At 36.6% G+C, this 17,933-nt stretch overlaps 1 protein-coding gene and 1 pseudogene across 1 annotated transcript; both read right to left on the bottom strand.

Annotated features, from left to right (window-relative positions):
- Nucleotides 1–9,951: 9,951 nt before the first annotated feature.
- Nucleotides 9,952–10,959, bottom strand: LOC132132795 (trace amine-associated receptor 13c-like). The gene has a single exon (XM_059545326.1). It carries the CDS (start codon nucleotides 10,957–10,959, stop codon nucleotides 9,952–9,954), a length of 1,008 nt encoding a protein of 335 aa, XP_059401309.1.
- A 3,217-nt stretch (nucleotides 10,960–14,176) lies between these two features.
- Nucleotides 14,177–15,238, bottom strand: LOC132132596 (trace amine-associated receptor 13c-like; annotated as a pseudogene).
- Between the last annotated feature and the right edge of the window lie 2,695 nt (nucleotides 15,239–17,933).

Here is a 17,933-nt window from a genome sequence, read left to right as displayed (position 1 = left end):
GAATTCCGGAAAAGTTGGGACCTTTTTTAAATTTTAATAAAATGAAAACTAAAGGAATTTCAAATCACATGAGCCAATATTTTATTCACAATAGAACATAGATAACGTAGCAAATGTTTAAACTGAGAAATTTTACACTTTTATCCACTTAATTAGCTCATTTAAAATGTAATGCCTGCTACAGGTCTCAAAAAAGTTGGCACGGGGGCAACAAATGGCTAAAAAAACAAGCAGTTTTGAAAAGATTCAGCTGGGAGAACATCTAGTGATTAATTAAGTTAATTGATATCAGGTCTAATAACATGATTAGCTATAAAAGCTTTGTCTTAGAGAAGCAGAGTCTCTCAGAAGTAAAGATGGGCAGAGGCTCTCCAATCTGTGAAAGACTGCGTAAAAAAATTGTGGAAAACTTTAAAAACAATGTTCCTCAACGTCAAATTGCAAAGGCTTTGCAAATCTCATCATCTACAGTGCATAACATCATCAAACGATTCAGAGAAACTGGAGAAATCTCTGTGCGTAAGGGACAAGGCCGGAGACCTTTATTGGATGCCCGTGGTCTTCGGGCTCTCAGACGACACTGCATCACTCATCGGCATGATTGTGTCAATGACATTACTAAATGGGCCCAGGAATACTTTCAGAAACCACTGTCGGTAAACACAATCCGCCGTGCCATCAGCAGATGCCAACTAAAGCTATATCATGCAAAAAGGAAGCCATATGTGAACATGGTCCAGAAGCGCCGTCGTGTCCTGTGGGCCAAGGCTCATTTAAAATGGACAATTTCAAAGTGGAATAGTGTTTTATGGTCAGACGAGTCCAAATGTGACATTCTTGTTGGAAATCACGGACGCCGTGTCCTCCGGGCTAAAGAGGAGGGAGACCTTCCAGCATGTTATCAGCGTTCAGTTCAAAAGCCAGCATCTCTGATGGTATGGGGGTGCATAAGTGCATACGGTATGGGCAGCTTGCATGTTTTGGAAGTCTCTGTGAATGCTGAAAGGTATATAAAGGTTTTAGAGCAACATATGCTTCCCACCAAACAACGTCTATTTCAGGGAAGGCCTTGTTTATTTCAGCAGGACAATGCAAAACCACATACTGCAGCTATAACAACAGCATGGCTTCGTCGTAGAAGCGTCAGGGTGCTAACCTGGCCTGCCTGCAGTCCAGATCTTTCACCTATAGAGAACTTTTGGCGCATCATTAAACGAAAAATACGTCAAAGGCGACCACGAACTCTTCAGCAGCTGGAAATCTATATAAGGCAAGAATGGGACCAAATTCCAACAGCAAAACTCCAGCAACTCATAGCCTCAATGCCCAGACGTCTTCAAACTGTTTTGAAAAGAAAAGGAGATGCTACACCATGGTAAACATGCCCCGTCCCAACTATTTTGAGACCTGAAGCAGAAATCAAAATTGAAATGAGCTCATTTTGTGCATAAAATTGTAAACTTTCTCAGTTTAAACATTTGCTATGTTATCTATGTTCTATTGTGAATAAAATATTGGCTCATGTGATTTGAAAGTCTTTTAGTTTTCATTTTATTCAAATTTAAAAAACATTCCAACTTTTCCGGAATTCGGGTTGTATAACCCGTAAGAGTTGATGAAAGCGTATAATGCGATGCACTTGCCTCAGATGCGATCTCCTCATTCGCCAGCAAAAACCTGTTTACTCCATTTGAGCTTGTATTTCATATAGCCTCATGTTAAGTGCAAGTGTCCGATACAATACCAACACTGACGACTCAGTGTTGTTTAATTATTGATTTTTTTCCCCTTTTCTTTATTTTTTTCCCCATGTGTTTAAGTATAGAGTGTGCCATTAAATTGTTTTGTTTTTCAACACCCACAACAGACATCATATTGTGTGTATTTGATTGCTTAAGCTTAACAAACTACGAAAAATAACTCATATAATAGGCTACTCGCGAGGCGGCTTTATATGCATGAACTTTGGATATGACTGTGAGGGCACATAATACAGCCTTCGGAGCGCGCGAGTACCATATGGCTTAAAATACTGAAAAATGTGTGCAAATTATACATTTTTGTGACAATGCAACAATGACCCGATTAGTCAAGTGACAGTTCTGTCAGCTGTCCCGAGATGCGAGTGAAGTCTTGTGTCGGCGCGTGCTGCTGGTCACTGTGCAGACGAGATGCGCTGATGAGAAGCGCGCGAGAGAGTTCATGGATTCGAAGACTGGTTTCGAATGAATTATTTAATCTTACATTTTGTGTGGACTAATTCTATTATTCAAACCTACAAGCTTTGTTGAATAAATGCAGGAATTTTCCTCATTATAAACTTGAAAGCCGCGAGAATTATTAAAACCATGCGACATAGATACACTGTCCCCCACCGAAATTTAGGACTCTATTATACAGAGATTTGTAAAATAAAATTCCACAACTTTTTCAAAACGTTTTTAGGCCTGCATGGCATTTCCATGTTATTCATGAACATACAGACCCTAAAAGCAACTGATGCATGCAGTCAATCACTTAAACTGCTGACCAATGTGATTGCGCGAGTGCTCCGTCACCTCTCCCTCCTGTAATCACATGTATCCGGCATCCGTTACCTCGCTTTGTTCCGGGACCTCGCAATTTACAAATTAAGCACTGCAGAGTCCCTGTTTCATGTTTGTTAGCCCAGGACATTTTACAAATCCAGACCAAACGATGTTCTACGGCCATGTCCGGAATAAAGAGTAGCCTATCCATGTCACACAGTAAGATTTAGGATTTTGACCATATACCTCGCAGTCACAGACCGTATCAACGTCAGTGAGCTATACTAATTGTATTTCGCCACACAATAGGCATCACTGTGGCCTCAACCCTTTGCCTTCGCTTACTCTGAGCTCGATTGCTATGTCTGAGGTAAACCATGCCCTCCTCATTACCCTACGCAGGAAGAAATGTAGGAAGAAATAAATGAATAAATAAATAAATGAATAAATAAATAAATGTATAAATAAATAAATGTATAAATAAATTAATGTAGAAATGAATAAATGTATAAATAAATAAAAGAATAAATAAATAAATATGGCAAAAAATAAATATATACATAAATATGGAAATAAATGTATAAATAATTATTTATTTTCGTTTTTTTGCTTTTCTATGTATATTTATTTATATATTTATGTATTTATTTATTCTTATTTACATTTATTTGTATATTTATTTATGTATTTATTTATTTTTAAAATTGGCAGCTCTGGCATTCCATAAAATCTAAATCTAAATGTTGAATCTAAATGTTTCGGGTGAAACTAAATATTTAGCTAATATGCAAATTCAAAATGCCGGAAGTGCCAAAATAAAAGCTCGATGAGGTCAGTGTGTGTTTATAGCATCGTGTTAAATAAGGAACGAATAAAAATCATCTCATCCGAGTAAATTGACTCTTGGACATGGATTATCGTGATAATCCATTTCAATCCATTGATGCGACTTATCAAAATTTATTTGACATGAACCAAGAGAAGACATGACCGTCTATGCTGCTCAATGCTCCTCTAGTTTTTATATTTTTAACTCCACTAATGTGATTTTTTTTTATATAGAATTAGAAAACCCCAAATCGTTATCTCTATAATATTTTTTCAATTATTTTATGTGATTTTTTTTTCTTGTATAGGATCTTATATGATATGAACACGTTACATTTTTATTTACTGTTTTATGGCGTTATGATTGTTATTGTTAAATACAACCGTCTTACCCTGATCTTTTATGTTATAAGTTTGGCAATAATAATAAAAAGAGGTACAGGTGCACTACCACTTCACAGCATCATTTGAAGACTTGTTTATTTAAGAAAGCTTTTGATTGATGGGTTTTTTCACTAGTGTCACTTTGATTTGACTTATGTATATACATTTTTATTGTTTTGTTCTACTTTTCTTGTGTACAGCACTTTGTGATTTTATCTGTGAAAAGCGCTTTAGAAATAAACTTTGCTTACTTACTTACTTACTTACTTACATCACTAACTCAACAGTCCAGTACAGTTTCTCTAAGCGACTCTGCAATGTCTGCACACGTCGAACAGCTGCTCGAAGATCTCACCTTTGGAGAAGACTGATGATTTTATACTCAAAAATGAAGATTACCCCATAATGAACGACATCCTTTGCCCAACCCAATACTTACATGCAATAATAATGATAAATGCCAACCAATAATTATATACATTTTTTTCCTTAAAATTTCATTTTAGTAAAAGAAGCTAAATGTATTTTCTGTCGTGACATAGCTATACATGAATATACACTAATGCAGTTGATGTGAATGCATAAGTTTTCAGTCAAGCAATTAATACACGAATAGATAAAATATTTATATTTTATTTACTGATAACAAGAAACATGTTTAAATGATTAAAAGAAAGTATAAATGTTAGCATCACAATAAATGCATACATGTACAAGTCAACAACACATGAAACAAAGCTTCATTCAAACTTACTGTTCTAACAATCATGTATTTACAGATGGTGAACCCCACATCTTACTATCATCTCAACACAGCTGTTCTGATTCTGCTGCTGCGCTGTGCTTCACAGTCTCACTCTTCTCAACGGGGATGTCGTTGAGCAACAGGATGAGGAAGACCATGATGTCGGCTCTCTGAACCACACAACCTTGAAGCGAGAGCAGAAGAACACGTGCAGAACAATCTGACTGCTGTCAAATCAAATCCTCGGTGTCTTTTGGTCTTTCTCTAGATGCTCTCGCTGCTCGGGCCACCGATGAGGAAGAGACCACAGCAGCATCTGGTCCTGATGAGACAGTAAGAGCTGGAGTGATGGAGCATCTCATCCATATCTCTGGACCAATTCCGGATGCTGCAGTGGACTTCTCCATCCTCAGTGCACACACCAGTCTGCAGACATTTTCATAACCTACACAAATACATACACACACACACACACACACACACACACACACACACACGCACACACGCACACACACATACACACACACAATATAAAAAGTCATTACTTTATTCTTTTGTTTCAGGTATTTCCTTTTTTTCCCCTTTCCTTGCAGGTCCTGCTCCACCACAAAAAATCTGCAGCAAATGCACAGAAATCAACAATAAGAAAAGTGCTGTTATAACTCTTTGAAATTACACTAATTAAAATGTTTCATTTATTTTTGTAGTGTACTTACACAAATCCTTTGATGGCAGCATTCCTTCATCAGTCACTCTACAGCAGATAAACATAATCTGTTCCTGTAACATCCAGACAAGAGTCAGTCTCTTCTGTGATTTATCTGTAATATACTGCATCTGCATGTTGAGTTAGTAAATGATGTATCTCACTTTTTATCCAAAACAAATGTTCCTAAAATTATCAATATTGCAAATGGACAAATAAAATAGATAACCTGCGTTAGTTACTGTATGTAGATTTGTTTGATTACATGACTTACACTCATCTAAAGCAGTGTTGACAACAATGAGTGAACTCAGATGCCTGTTTCATGTCTGTTAAATGTGCTCACCTGCAATACTTATCAAAGACTATCCTGTCAGATGATAGACATTTAGTAAAAGTCTTCAAGATGTATATATGGTTGTACTTAATGGAGCTCCCCTGTTAGTTATTGATTATAAAACGTGTTTTTACAGCACAATCACAAATATGCTATATTATGTAAGTAACAAACAGGGTTTAGATTAAGCTAGGATCAGGCCATGGCTCAATTAGTCTTGCCTGTGAAACCGGAGGATAGCGACTTTACACCTTAGATTTAATAGATTATTAACTCCAAAATCAATACCACTGTATGAAAATAACTTGTACTCTTAAATTTAAATAAATATTTCGTGAAAAAAATATATTCTCACCATTGTAACTCACAGCAAGCCGTCATATTCGTCTTCTTTCCAGTTTAACGACGGTTGGCATCCAGCTTATTGGCTCAATACCGCCCTCTTCTGTTCCGGAGTGTAGATCAGATAATATGTTTTCCTACTAAATGTACACATCACTGACATTGTTCCCTAACTTTAATATCTACATAGACTAGCGTACTTTTCAAATACAGTTTCTCCAAACGTGTTTATTATTTTAGGTAGTCATTATCAAGATAATCCATGTCCACGAGTCAATTTCCTCGGATGGGATGATTTATATTCGTTCCTTATTTAACACGATGCTATAAACACACACTGACCTCATCGAGCTTTTATTTTGGCACTTCCGGCATTTTGAATTTGCATATTAGCTAAATATTTAGTTTCAACCGAAACATTTAGATTCAACATTTAGATTTAGATTTAACATCAGTGTTGGGGGTAATGCATTACAAGTAGCGTGAGTTACGTAATCAGATTACTTTTTTCAAGTAACTAGTAAAGTAACGCATTACTTTTTAATTTACAAGCAAATATCTGAGTTACTTTTTCAAAAAAGTAACGCCAGTTACTTTGTATTCCCATTTTTTGACTGACAAGCCTCCTGTTCCCATATTGGGAGAAATCGGAAGTATGGAGGCATTGTGTGCGCTGTGTGAACATGTTACTGTAGTTCTAGACTAAATGTGAATGTGCATTAATTCATCCCACTCACAAAAAAACAAAAAACAACACAGATTTAGTATTCATCAAAATTAATCAAAACTGTGAAATGCAAACTCAGAATATGACGCAAACCTGCTATAACTAAATATATTAAATAACACAAATGTATCTATTCCCATTTTATTAACAGTGTCTTTGCTGCTAACCTTTAATGAACCAGTTCAACCATACTAATAATTAAGATGGGTATTTGGCAATAACGAAATTAAGATAAAGGCTCCGCCGGATTTGCTTCGCCACTAGCAGCTGACAATTAATAAAAGAATAATGCCCACATTAGCATATATACTCTGTCCACATTATGCATTTAAGACTCAATGAATATTTAGTTATCGTTTGAAAAACCTTTACTCACAGAGATTAGGCTAGGCCTACATGTTTTTGTGGAGGAAAATTATTGAATCCACTGTAGATGTCTTCAGCGTGTTCCTGCGCTCACTGATGGTGCGTCATAATTCACTCATTATAAACATGGTCAAAATTTTTCCACACCTCAGACTTTGCTTTAGTTGCTGGTGCAACCAAAACGTAATTACTAGAGGCAAGCCTCCGTTACACCTACTCAGCATCCATTTTCGCATCTTTCTCGTGCTAATCTAAACACATCACATGACCGCTCGTTTACCTTGCAAAGCGGAGCGCAAGCCAGAGCCCGGCCCGAGCCCGTGTAAGATGATATAAATTAAGCCCGAACGGGCCCGTCGGGTTTGGGCAAAGATCTTCAGCTCTAGTCCATAACAGTGTAAAACTTGTCACTTCCTGTTGCCAGCAGGTGACGTTATGATTATAACCAAATATGGGAATGTAGATGTCTTCAGGCAAGGACTCTTATCAAACATGTGAAGTTTGTGGCAGTTTGGGCACTGCATGCCTGAGTAACAGCAGTTTCCCATATCACTGCTTTAATAACATGCTTTAAATTATTTTCAATTCTTTCTGGCCTATTGGTAAAAAGTAGATAGATTTGTGTCTTGCAAGAGTTATTTTTGTTGGCCCGTGGACAACTTGTGTTAGATCAAACTATCTGTGATTTGTTTAAGCTTTTTTCTAGAGGGTTTGTCCTCCCAGTTAAAATCCCCCATAATGATAATTTCTTTATCAAGATTTAATTTATTTTAACATCTTTTCAGATATATCATAAAAGCTGTTATCTGCAGAGGGAGGTCTGTAAATTACAAGGACCAAGGACATTTGTGATGAAAGGTTATCTCATAGACCATCATGTTATTTGTGATAACATTGAGATCTAGACATTCTAATAGATTACAATTTGACCACAGGATTTTGAGACACTGTAATGTACTTATATAAACCATCACTTCTCCGTCCTTTGATCTCCCCTGTCTTTCCTGTAGTTATAACCAGGAACATTCAGAGCTGCTAACAGACTATTTTGATTTAGCCAGGTTTCAGATAAGCATAAATAGTCCAGGTTTGAATCCATTAACAAATGCTGTCTTTGCTCACTTTTAGACAGTGTTACGAACCCCTGTTATAAGATGCTCGTTGAGAAAGGGGTCCACAACATAAAAGGAGACATGAGGCCAACAACAATTTAACCATTTATTATAGGACTAATAAATGATTACTCAAACTCACATCTCTCATTCACCTCAGCTCTCCACATGTAACAATAATACTTAAACTATACCAAAGTCAAAGAATATACTTAACAGACACTGACAAATAGATCAAACCAAATAAACATAAAATAGAACACAGCTTTCTTGAAAGGTTGGCTGGACATCATGATGCGCACGGAATTCACAGCTGCATGATCTCATTCTTGTTCACACTTCTCTTATACTCTAGTTTGAGCCATCAGAGCAACAGGACACAGGTGTGCAGGGGCGGAGCCTAACACTCAGAAGAGAAAAGGACTAATCAGATCACAAACAAATACACACAACATACAGATACAACACTCAGAAGGCTTAGGCCATTACAACCATATGCTTCTAATGTTTGGCCACCCTTTGGTTTAGCCTTAGCGAAGCGAAGACGACTTACGGGAAAGGTTAGAATGTACAGGACTACACTGCAGTGCATCATACATTGGGCATACTTGACATTGGCCATACTCGTGGTGTGGTCCTGGGCATGGATGTATGTCTCCAGACAATATCAAACAGATTGTTATGATAAGTGTATTAGTTCATGGTAGACGTGAAGTTGTCTAGTTTTTTTGTCTGTTTATAAAGTACAGCCATGCTGCTGACACACTTTTTTTCATCAAAAGGTTTTTGCCTGTTGCCAGCATATTTTAGATCTAAATCAACTTTAGATGGTATGAAACCAACAAACAGACTTAAGACCTCTGACCACACCTGCCCCACCTGCCGCCATGTTTTTTTTCCCCTAAAGTTTTGATGTACCCGAGCAGAGGTCCAAGTAGTTTGGCCATTCATTCACACAAATATTCTGCTCCAGCTTTGAGCTCCTGCCCCTAATCGTGAAACTCTGAATTGTCCTTTTGGCCCCATCAAGGTGCCACTAACCCACAGCCAATCAACCCTATGATGTGTATGCTTTTCTGGATCATCCGTGTCTATAAAACTGTACATAATTTTAAGAAATTGATACAGTTTCGTTTAGAGGTAGGAGTGGGATTAACAACTCAAAATATATTTTTGGTGCTATATATTTTTATTTATATTATATTTATTATTAACATTTTAACATTTATTTTATAATTGTTACAATATAAATGTTATATAAAATGTAAATGACTATAAACTTTAATAAAATCAATTATACCCAAATTTAACTTTATGCAGATAAGCAAAACTAAATTAATCACCACACTGACCTTTAAATAAACTAATTGAACTTACATGCACACATCATTGTAAATGACAGTTAATAGAGCAGTTAAAACCTTTTTCAATAAAATTTTACTTCATAAACATCATTAAACAAATATTCAAATCCACACACTATTCAATGGTTTTATCATGGACCTTGATGACTCTGCTCTGTAGGCACAGTAAAAGAAAATATCTGCACTACATATTCAGTGGTCACTGGTTGCAAAAAGTGTGTCTGTGACTGTCCAGACCAATATATGATGCATATTTACAACACACATGGTGAATGAACATTAAACACATAAACACAACTATCCACATATTAACATGTTGCAATGTTAAAATCATCTAAGAAAAATAAAAATAAAAAAATGACAAGAACATAGAATAAAACACAAGAGTATCATGGTAAGTACTTGTTTATTTCTTCTGTTAATGAATGTCTCCACTTTAAATGTAAAACTAAAAACTAAGAATTTATGTTAACATTGGAAATTATGCTTTATCCACCAAAAAAAAAAAAACCTTAATAATCTTTAAAAATGTCCACAAGAGAGGATGCTGGGTCGAGTATTTTAAACGTTAAGATGTGTATAACTGTTATTTTAAACCAGCGGTAGAATAAGGCATAAATAAGAGGATTCAGACTGGAGTTAACATACAAAGTCCATAACAGAAATGTCACTGTGGCAGGAGAGATTACTGTAGTACTTGTTGCAGACAGTGTATAAGGAATATAGCAAAGCAGATAAACTGTCACAATGATTCCTAATGTCAGCGCAGCTTTGCTCTCAGATTTCCTCCTCACTGATCCTTCTGTTACACATTTACCACTCTTCATTAGAGTGTTTATAACTTTCACTTGCTGATGTGCAACATAGAAAATCCTCAAATATAAAGTTATAATCAAGGTACAAGGTATCAAGAAGGAAAAAAAAAGGTCAGTGAATTTCCAAGAAAAACTTATTACTAAATAGCATTTTCCATAGCACACATCTGATCTTAGGGAAGTTTCAAAATATCTGCCACCAACTAAATAGCCAATACTGTAGGTTGAGGAGAAAAACCAGCAGAGAAAGATGCTTATTAAGGTTTTAGTCACTGTCATTTTCTTTGGGTACAGTAAAGGGTGACACACAGCCACATAACGATCAACAGCAATAAAAACTAAATTACAAATAGATGTTGAGATGAGCAGTGCCATGATTATAATAAACACTTCACAGAAAGTGTCTCCAAAGTACCAACATGTCTCAATTAACTTGATGGCATCCACAGGCATGACAATAAGACCTACAAGCATATCAGTCACAGCCAGAGAGAGAATGATCAGGTTGGTTGGAGTGTGAAGCTTCTTGAAGTGAGAGATGGAGATGATCACCAGCAGGTTCATAAACACAGTCCATGCTGACAGCAATGAAAAAAATACATACATGATATTGTATTCATAACTTGAGCGCTTTTCCTTGATACATGATGAATTGATGCCAGGAAAGCAGTTTGGACTCACGTGATCCTCTGTCTCATAGACCATCTCCTCCTGTTAGGAGCTTGTTCTGCTCTCCTTAGTGTCCTTTCATTTATACAGTGTCTGGATCAGACTGACCAACCCATCTACCGCCCATTCTGATGCTGCATAATAATGTAATTATCTTCTTTTAATAATTCCAAACTTGATAGTCAAAATGCTGTACACAAGAGCCAAAAATCAAGGTATCGATCTAAATATTTTGCTTTTACATTATTATTATTTTTTTTATATATAGAGAGATTTGGTTTGGTCCACACACTGTATATAGCGTGACCCATTAAATATAACTATATAAAAAATAAAAATAAAAAATAAATTATAATAGTGATAATATTATTTTCTATATTTATACATATTATTTTTATTATATTTCCATTAATTTGATAAGATAATAAACCAAATAATAATGTGTGATAATACTATTTGAAATTAAAAGGTACTAAATATAAATACATTTATTTTTTAGTAAACTAAAAAAACAAAATGTTAATATTTACTACTATTTTTATTAGAATTTTCATAATTTTCAAATTTAAAATGAGCAGGCTTTTATTTTGGCGGGTTGCCGGTAAGTAAGTATATACGCTTCCGCTTTAAGCGTCGCTGAAGATTTAAATTTTAAATCACGAGGGCAGCATACGTACAGTGCTTTATCAATCGTTAGCTGGTTAGCTTGTCATTCACATTCCCATTTGCATTTCTATTCGCATCTATTACCGTTTCGTTTTTTCTCTCTTGTGACATTTTTCACGAGTGCATCAAGCAGTGGTAAGTCAGAATCATTCTTCAGTTACGGTGAGTAATGGCTTTTTCTCCTGCTATTGTTGTTTGCTCTGCTTGCCACATGTATAGTTTAGCTCTCTCTGTCATGTGATATATGGTTGCAGGGAAATAGTTAGGCTGACAGAGAAGGTTTCAGTATTAGAGACATGCATCCAAACTTTAATTGAGGACAGTAAGAATGTGAGGGCTGTAGATACAGCTTTGTATGCAACTAGCTCAGTCCTGTACATTGTTAGCTTAATTTTTTTTACTTATCCTGAATTAAACGTCTTAAGGGCCATTGTTACAGTTTGAATTGTTTGGGGATTCATATTTAGTGAAAATAACAGCAAAAATCATAAAAAAAGTAAAAAGGGGAGACTTGTAAAATAAATGGATCTCTAATAAACAATAGGATCTCTAATAAACAATAGTGTCAGAGTGGCATAAAGTAATGTGATTTTCTTTCTTTGGAGTATATTTTTACCTAATGGTCAAAAGGGAAAATGGATATGTTTTATCAGACAGGATTTCACATATGTTTTTGCAAAGCCTTGGCAGGTCAACATGTTTCCCGAAACCATGGTACATGTCACAGATTCCATGGTTCAAACTATGTTGGTTTGAGCTGTCGTTCTTCTTCTTCTTTGATCTAATGGCTGACTGGAGCCATGAGCACATACCACCACCTACAGTAATTTGGTTTTATTTTCTCTTTTCTTCGACTTGAATTATGCTTTTGAAATGACGTTATGTAAGAGTCGAGTAATAATGAATCATTCATTTGTTCTGCAATACATTATATACAATGTAAAAATGTGCCCTTTTCTGATCCCAATGTCAATAATTTCATAATTTCATATAAATACTATTTCTTATTTAATATTGATAGGCTACTTAAACAATTGAAAAAAAAGATGGGTTTTGAAAAAATGTGATGTAGTGTTGTGGACACATGTTGCTTATTTTGCTAAATTTTTCCTATTTAAGTCTCCTTGCCATCTCCTGCCATGTGTTAATGAAAATTACACGAAAACCCCAATTTTCAAAGCATGAAACTGCAGTTCCTTTGGAGGAGTAGGAAAATAATAAAGTCCAGCTATTTTCAAATAGCATTACAAATGCAGACAAATATAAAATCTGGGCAGAAATCACTCAAAAAATAAATGATGCTGGCTATGGGTACGAACAAATCCCAGAAGAAGTCAGGAATAAGTGGAGGGACTTTGCAAGTGTGACAAATCGGAGAGCTAAGACACGTAAGAGGGAAGCAAACAAGACTGATGGGGCACCAATTCAGTTCCCCCTCTCCCTACAGAGGAAGAGAAAGTTTTGGCTATCCTGGGGCCTGTTGCATTGGAAGGATCATTGGAGGTATAGATACATGTGCGTCAACCAGGCCTTTGCCTTCAAATTCAGGCCTCCAACATCAGGCCCCCTCCTGCCTGGCCCTTCAACATCAGGCCTTTTCACCCTGGGCCTCCAACATCAGATCCCCTCCAGTCTGGCCCTCCAACATCAGGCCCTCTCAAATCTGGTCCTTCAACATCAGATCCCCTCCAGTCTGGCCCTCCAACATCAGGCCCTCACCAGTCTGGCCCTTCAACATCAGACCCCCTCCTGCCTGGTCCTCTTACATCAGCCTTCACATCTTCAGAGGGCAATAAGAAGAAACAATGGTTTAAATCCAGTTGTTAGCTAAACAGCATTATTATGCTGTTTGAAATTTATGGAGGTGGTGGGTGATGGCCTGTTTGCCAGGTGGCTGAAGAGGGTGCATGGCTTTGGTGATAGCTGAATGCTGGGAGACAGAGGATATCTCCCCCATACCTCCTGCCACCGGTGCAGCATCCAGCCACCATTGCAGTTTAAACCATTTGTTTAATCTTACATAATTTCTGTAAAATATTTGGTTTATTTGCCGATATGCATTAAATAAACACTTAATAAAATTAAATAAAAATACTTTTGTAAACAGTGTATACTCATTGAGTACATTCATTTACTATAAAATATTATGATTTGAGTGAAAACTGTGCCAGCAAAACATCATCATTTGGACTACTTTTGCTACTGTTTCTGACCAATTTGTTATTACACTTGTCTGTTTTTCTATAAACCTGTACATATTTTTAAGAAATTGTTACAGTTAAATTTAGAGGTAGGAGTGGGATTAACAAATCAAAATATCTTTTTGATGATATATATATATATATATATATATATATTATAAATATTTTTTTTTTAACTTGTTGCAATGTTAAAAATCATCTCAGCCAAATAATAATAAAAAAGGCCATGACAAGAACATAAAATGAAACACAAGAGTTATCATGGTAAATACTTGTTTTATTTCTTCTTTTAATGAATGTCTCCATTTTAAATTTAAAACTCAAACTAAGACTTTAGAACTGTATGTTAACATTGGAAATTATGCTTTATCCTCCACAAAAAATAATTAATAATCTTTAAAAATGTCCACAAGAGAGGATGCTGGCTTGAGTATTTTAAACGTTAAGATGTGTTTTACTGATATTTTAAACCAGCGGTAGAATAAAGCATAAATAAGAGGATTCAGACTGGAGTTAACATACAAAGTCCATAATAGAAATGTTACTGTGGCAGGAGATATTACTGTAGTACTTGTTGCAGACAGTGTATAGGGAATATAGCAAAGCAGATAAACTGTCACAATGATTCCTAATGTCAGTGCAGCTTTGCTATCAGATTTCCTCCTCACTGATCCTTCTGTTACACATTTGCCACTCTTCATTAGGGTGTTTATAACTTTCACTTGCTGATGTGCAACATAGAAAATCCTCAAATATAAAGTTATAATCAAGGTACAAGGTAACAAGAAGGAAAAAAAAAGGTCAGTGAATTTCCAAGAAAAACTTATTACTAAATAGCATTTTCCATAGCACACATCTGATCTTTGGGAAGCTTCAAAATATCTGCCACTAACTAAATAGCCAATATTGTAGGTTGAGGAGAACAACCAGCAGAAACAGATGCTTATTAAAGTTTTAGTCACTGTTATTTTCTTTGGGTAGAGTAAAGGATGACACACAGCCACATAACGATCGACAGCAATTAAAACTAAATTACAAATAGATGTTGAGATGAGCAGTCCCATGATTATAATAAACACGTCACAGAAAGTGTATCCAAAGTACCAACATGTCTCAATTAGCTTGATGGCATCAACAGGCATGACAATAAGGCCTACAAGCATATCGGCCACAGCCAGAGAGACAATGATCAGGTTGGTTGGAGTGTGAAGCTTCTTGAAGTGAGAGATGGAGATGATCACCAGCAGGTTCAGAAACACAGTCCATGCTGACAGCAATGAAAAAAACACATACATGATATTGTATTCATAACTTGAGCGCTTTCCCTTGATACATGATGAGTTGACGGAGGGAAAGCAGTATTGAGTCTCATAATCCTCTGTCTCATAGACCATGAGTACATCTCCTCCTGTTAGGAGCTTGTTCTGCTCTGCTTACTGTCCTTTCATTTATACAGTGTCTGGATCAGACTGACCAACCCATCTACCGCCCACACTGATGCTGTATAATGATGTAATTATCTTCTTTTAATAATTCCAAACTTGATAGTCAAATTGCTGTGCACAAGAGCAAAAAAATCAAGGTATGGATCTACATATTTTGATTTTACATGATGCTATATCAACAGTGAAGTCCAAGAACATTGACCTGTAAAATACAACTTAAAAAGGAGCACAGCTACGTACAGTGATTGTTCAACCAGAATTGAAAATTCTCATTATACTTTTATATATAGATCAACCATTTTCAAAATTTCTTCTATTAAAGGAAGGTAAAGGGGGAGGTGTTGCTTCAGTTTATAACAATGTTTTCAGTATTTCTTAGAGGGTGGGCTTCAAGTATTTCTCGTTGAAGTAATGGTGCTTCATATAACATTATCCAGAGAAACAAGTGTTAATAATAAATCCCCTGTGATGTTTGTACTGGCTACTGTATGCAGGCCACCAGGGCACCATACAGATTTTATTAAAGAATTTGCTGATTTTATATCCGAGTTAGTGCTGGCTGGAGATAAAGTTTTAATTCTTGGTGATTTTAATATCCATGTTGATAATGAAAAAGATCCACTGAGATCAGCATTCACAGACATCTTGAACTCTATTGGTGTTAGACAACATATGTTAGGACCTACTCATTGTCAAAATCATATTCTAGATTTCATACTGTCACATGGAATTGATGTTGAAGGTGTTGAAATTATGCAGCCAAGCAATGATATTGCAGATCAATGTTTAGTTTTGTGCAAACTACATATAGCTAAAACTAAATTCTATTTCTTGTTACAAGTATGGTAGAACCATCACTTCTACCACACACACACACACACACACACACACACACACAAAACCTTTTTTAGGTAATCTTCCTGATTTATCCCAATTCCTTAGCATATCCAAAACCTCAGAACAACTTGCTGACGTAACAGAAACTATGGACTATCTCTTTTCTAGCATTTTACATACGGTTGCTCCTTTACGCTTAAAGTCTGACACCGTAGTATAATGAGCACACTCGCACCCTAAAGGGAGCAGCTGGAGGAAAACATGTAATTGTTGTTTGCAATTACATTGTATTTGTATAGATAGGAAAGTACCCTATCGTACAGAAGAGCTTTAAAAACTGCTAGATCAGTTGTTTGTTAGAGTGTTTTTCATTTGTGTTTGGTGTGCAAAAAAATGTAAACATTTTTTTTTTATTATTTAACAAAAAAATAAGCTTTATTAAATTAACTATGATTTATTCTGTTTCCATTTGGGGCCTAACAAATCTTTGTGGGGACTGGTCAAAAGGAAAAATGGATATGTTTTATCAGACATGATGTCACCTATCTTTTTGCAAAGCCTTCACTCAAAAAAAAAATATTTAGGTATTTCAATTTCATATAACATTTCCATCCATTTTGATTACATATTTTTAACCTAAACAAACTAATACACTTTATGTGATGCAAATTTGCCAACCTTATGTAAATGAAACAAATAAGTCATAAGATTTATGTAATACTACCAATAAATCCAATTTGTTTAAAATGAATAAGAAACATGTTTATTTGTTATTAGGTAATAAACCTAATGTATTTAAAGTGCATATATTTTATCAATAAATCCAAAGTATTCCATATATTTAAACCTACTTGTTAATTACAGTAATTTACTGGAAGCAGGGGTGCCAGTAAGGTACTGATAATTTATAGCTCTCAGACATTAATTTACAACTCTTAATTTTTTTACAGTGTTTTACCATAATCCTACCATGGAAATTAACTCCACTCCCACTGCTTCAAACAGTTTGAGTTTAAAAACTACACGGAGATTATAAAATCTCGCGAATGTGTTAGGTGTCACCCAGCCCGCAGCTCTACAGATGTCTGTAAGCGAGGCGCCATGCGCCAGCGCCCAGGAGGAAGCTACACTCCTAGTTGAGTGAGCTCTCACCCCTAGGGGGCATGGCAGGTCTTGAGCCTGAAAAGCCAGGACAATAGCATCCACTATCCAGTGGGACAACCTCTGCTTGGAGACAGCCTTTCCCTTCTGCTGGGCTCCGTAACAGACAAAGAGCTGGTCTGAGGTCCTAAGGCATTGAGTTCTGTCCAAGTAGGTGCGGAGCGCACGTACTGGACAGAGCAGCGCCAGGGCTGGGTCTGCCTCCTCCAGGGGCAGCGCTTGCAAGTTCACCACCTGATCCCTAAAAGGAGTGGTGGGAACTTTGGGCACGTACCCAGGCCGGGGTCTCAAGATAACGTGAGAGTTAGCCGGCCCGAATTCCAGGCACGCTTCGTCAACTGAAAATGCCTACAGGTCCCCGACCCTCTTCACCAAAGCCAAAGCCGTCAGGAGCGCAGTTTTCAATGATAAAAAATTTAGCTCAACTGAGAGCAAGGGTTCGAAGGGAGCCCTCTGCAGTGCTGATAGAACCACTGCGAGGTCCCAAGAGGGGACTTGCTGAGGGCGAGGCGGATTGAGCCTCCTTGCTCCTCTCAGGAACCTGATGATCAGATCGTGCCTCCCCAGAGACTTACCTTCAACAGGGTCATGGTGAGCCGAAATGGCGGCCACATAGACCTTGAGGGTGGAAGGAAACAGCCTTCGTTCCAACCCCTGTTCCAAAACACTGACCCAATCAGACATTTCCAGGGGTCCTCAC

The sequence above is a fragment of the Carassius carassius genome, chromosome 49 (assembly GCF_963082965.1).
Source record: "Carassius carassius chromosome 49, fCarCar2.1, whole genome shotgun sequence".
NCBI lineage: Eukaryota > Metazoa > Chordata > Actinopteri > Cypriniformes > Cyprinidae > Carassius > Carassius carassius.
Note: the sequence above shows the minus strand (reverse complement) of the source record. Positions and strands in the feature narration are given on the sequence as shown.

Excerpts from the sequence above, each read along its gene's own strand:
- LOC132132795 (XM_059545326.1), bottom strand. The coding sequence starts at position 10,959 with ATGGTCTATGAGACAGAGGATCACGTGAGTCCAAACTGCTTTCCTGGC.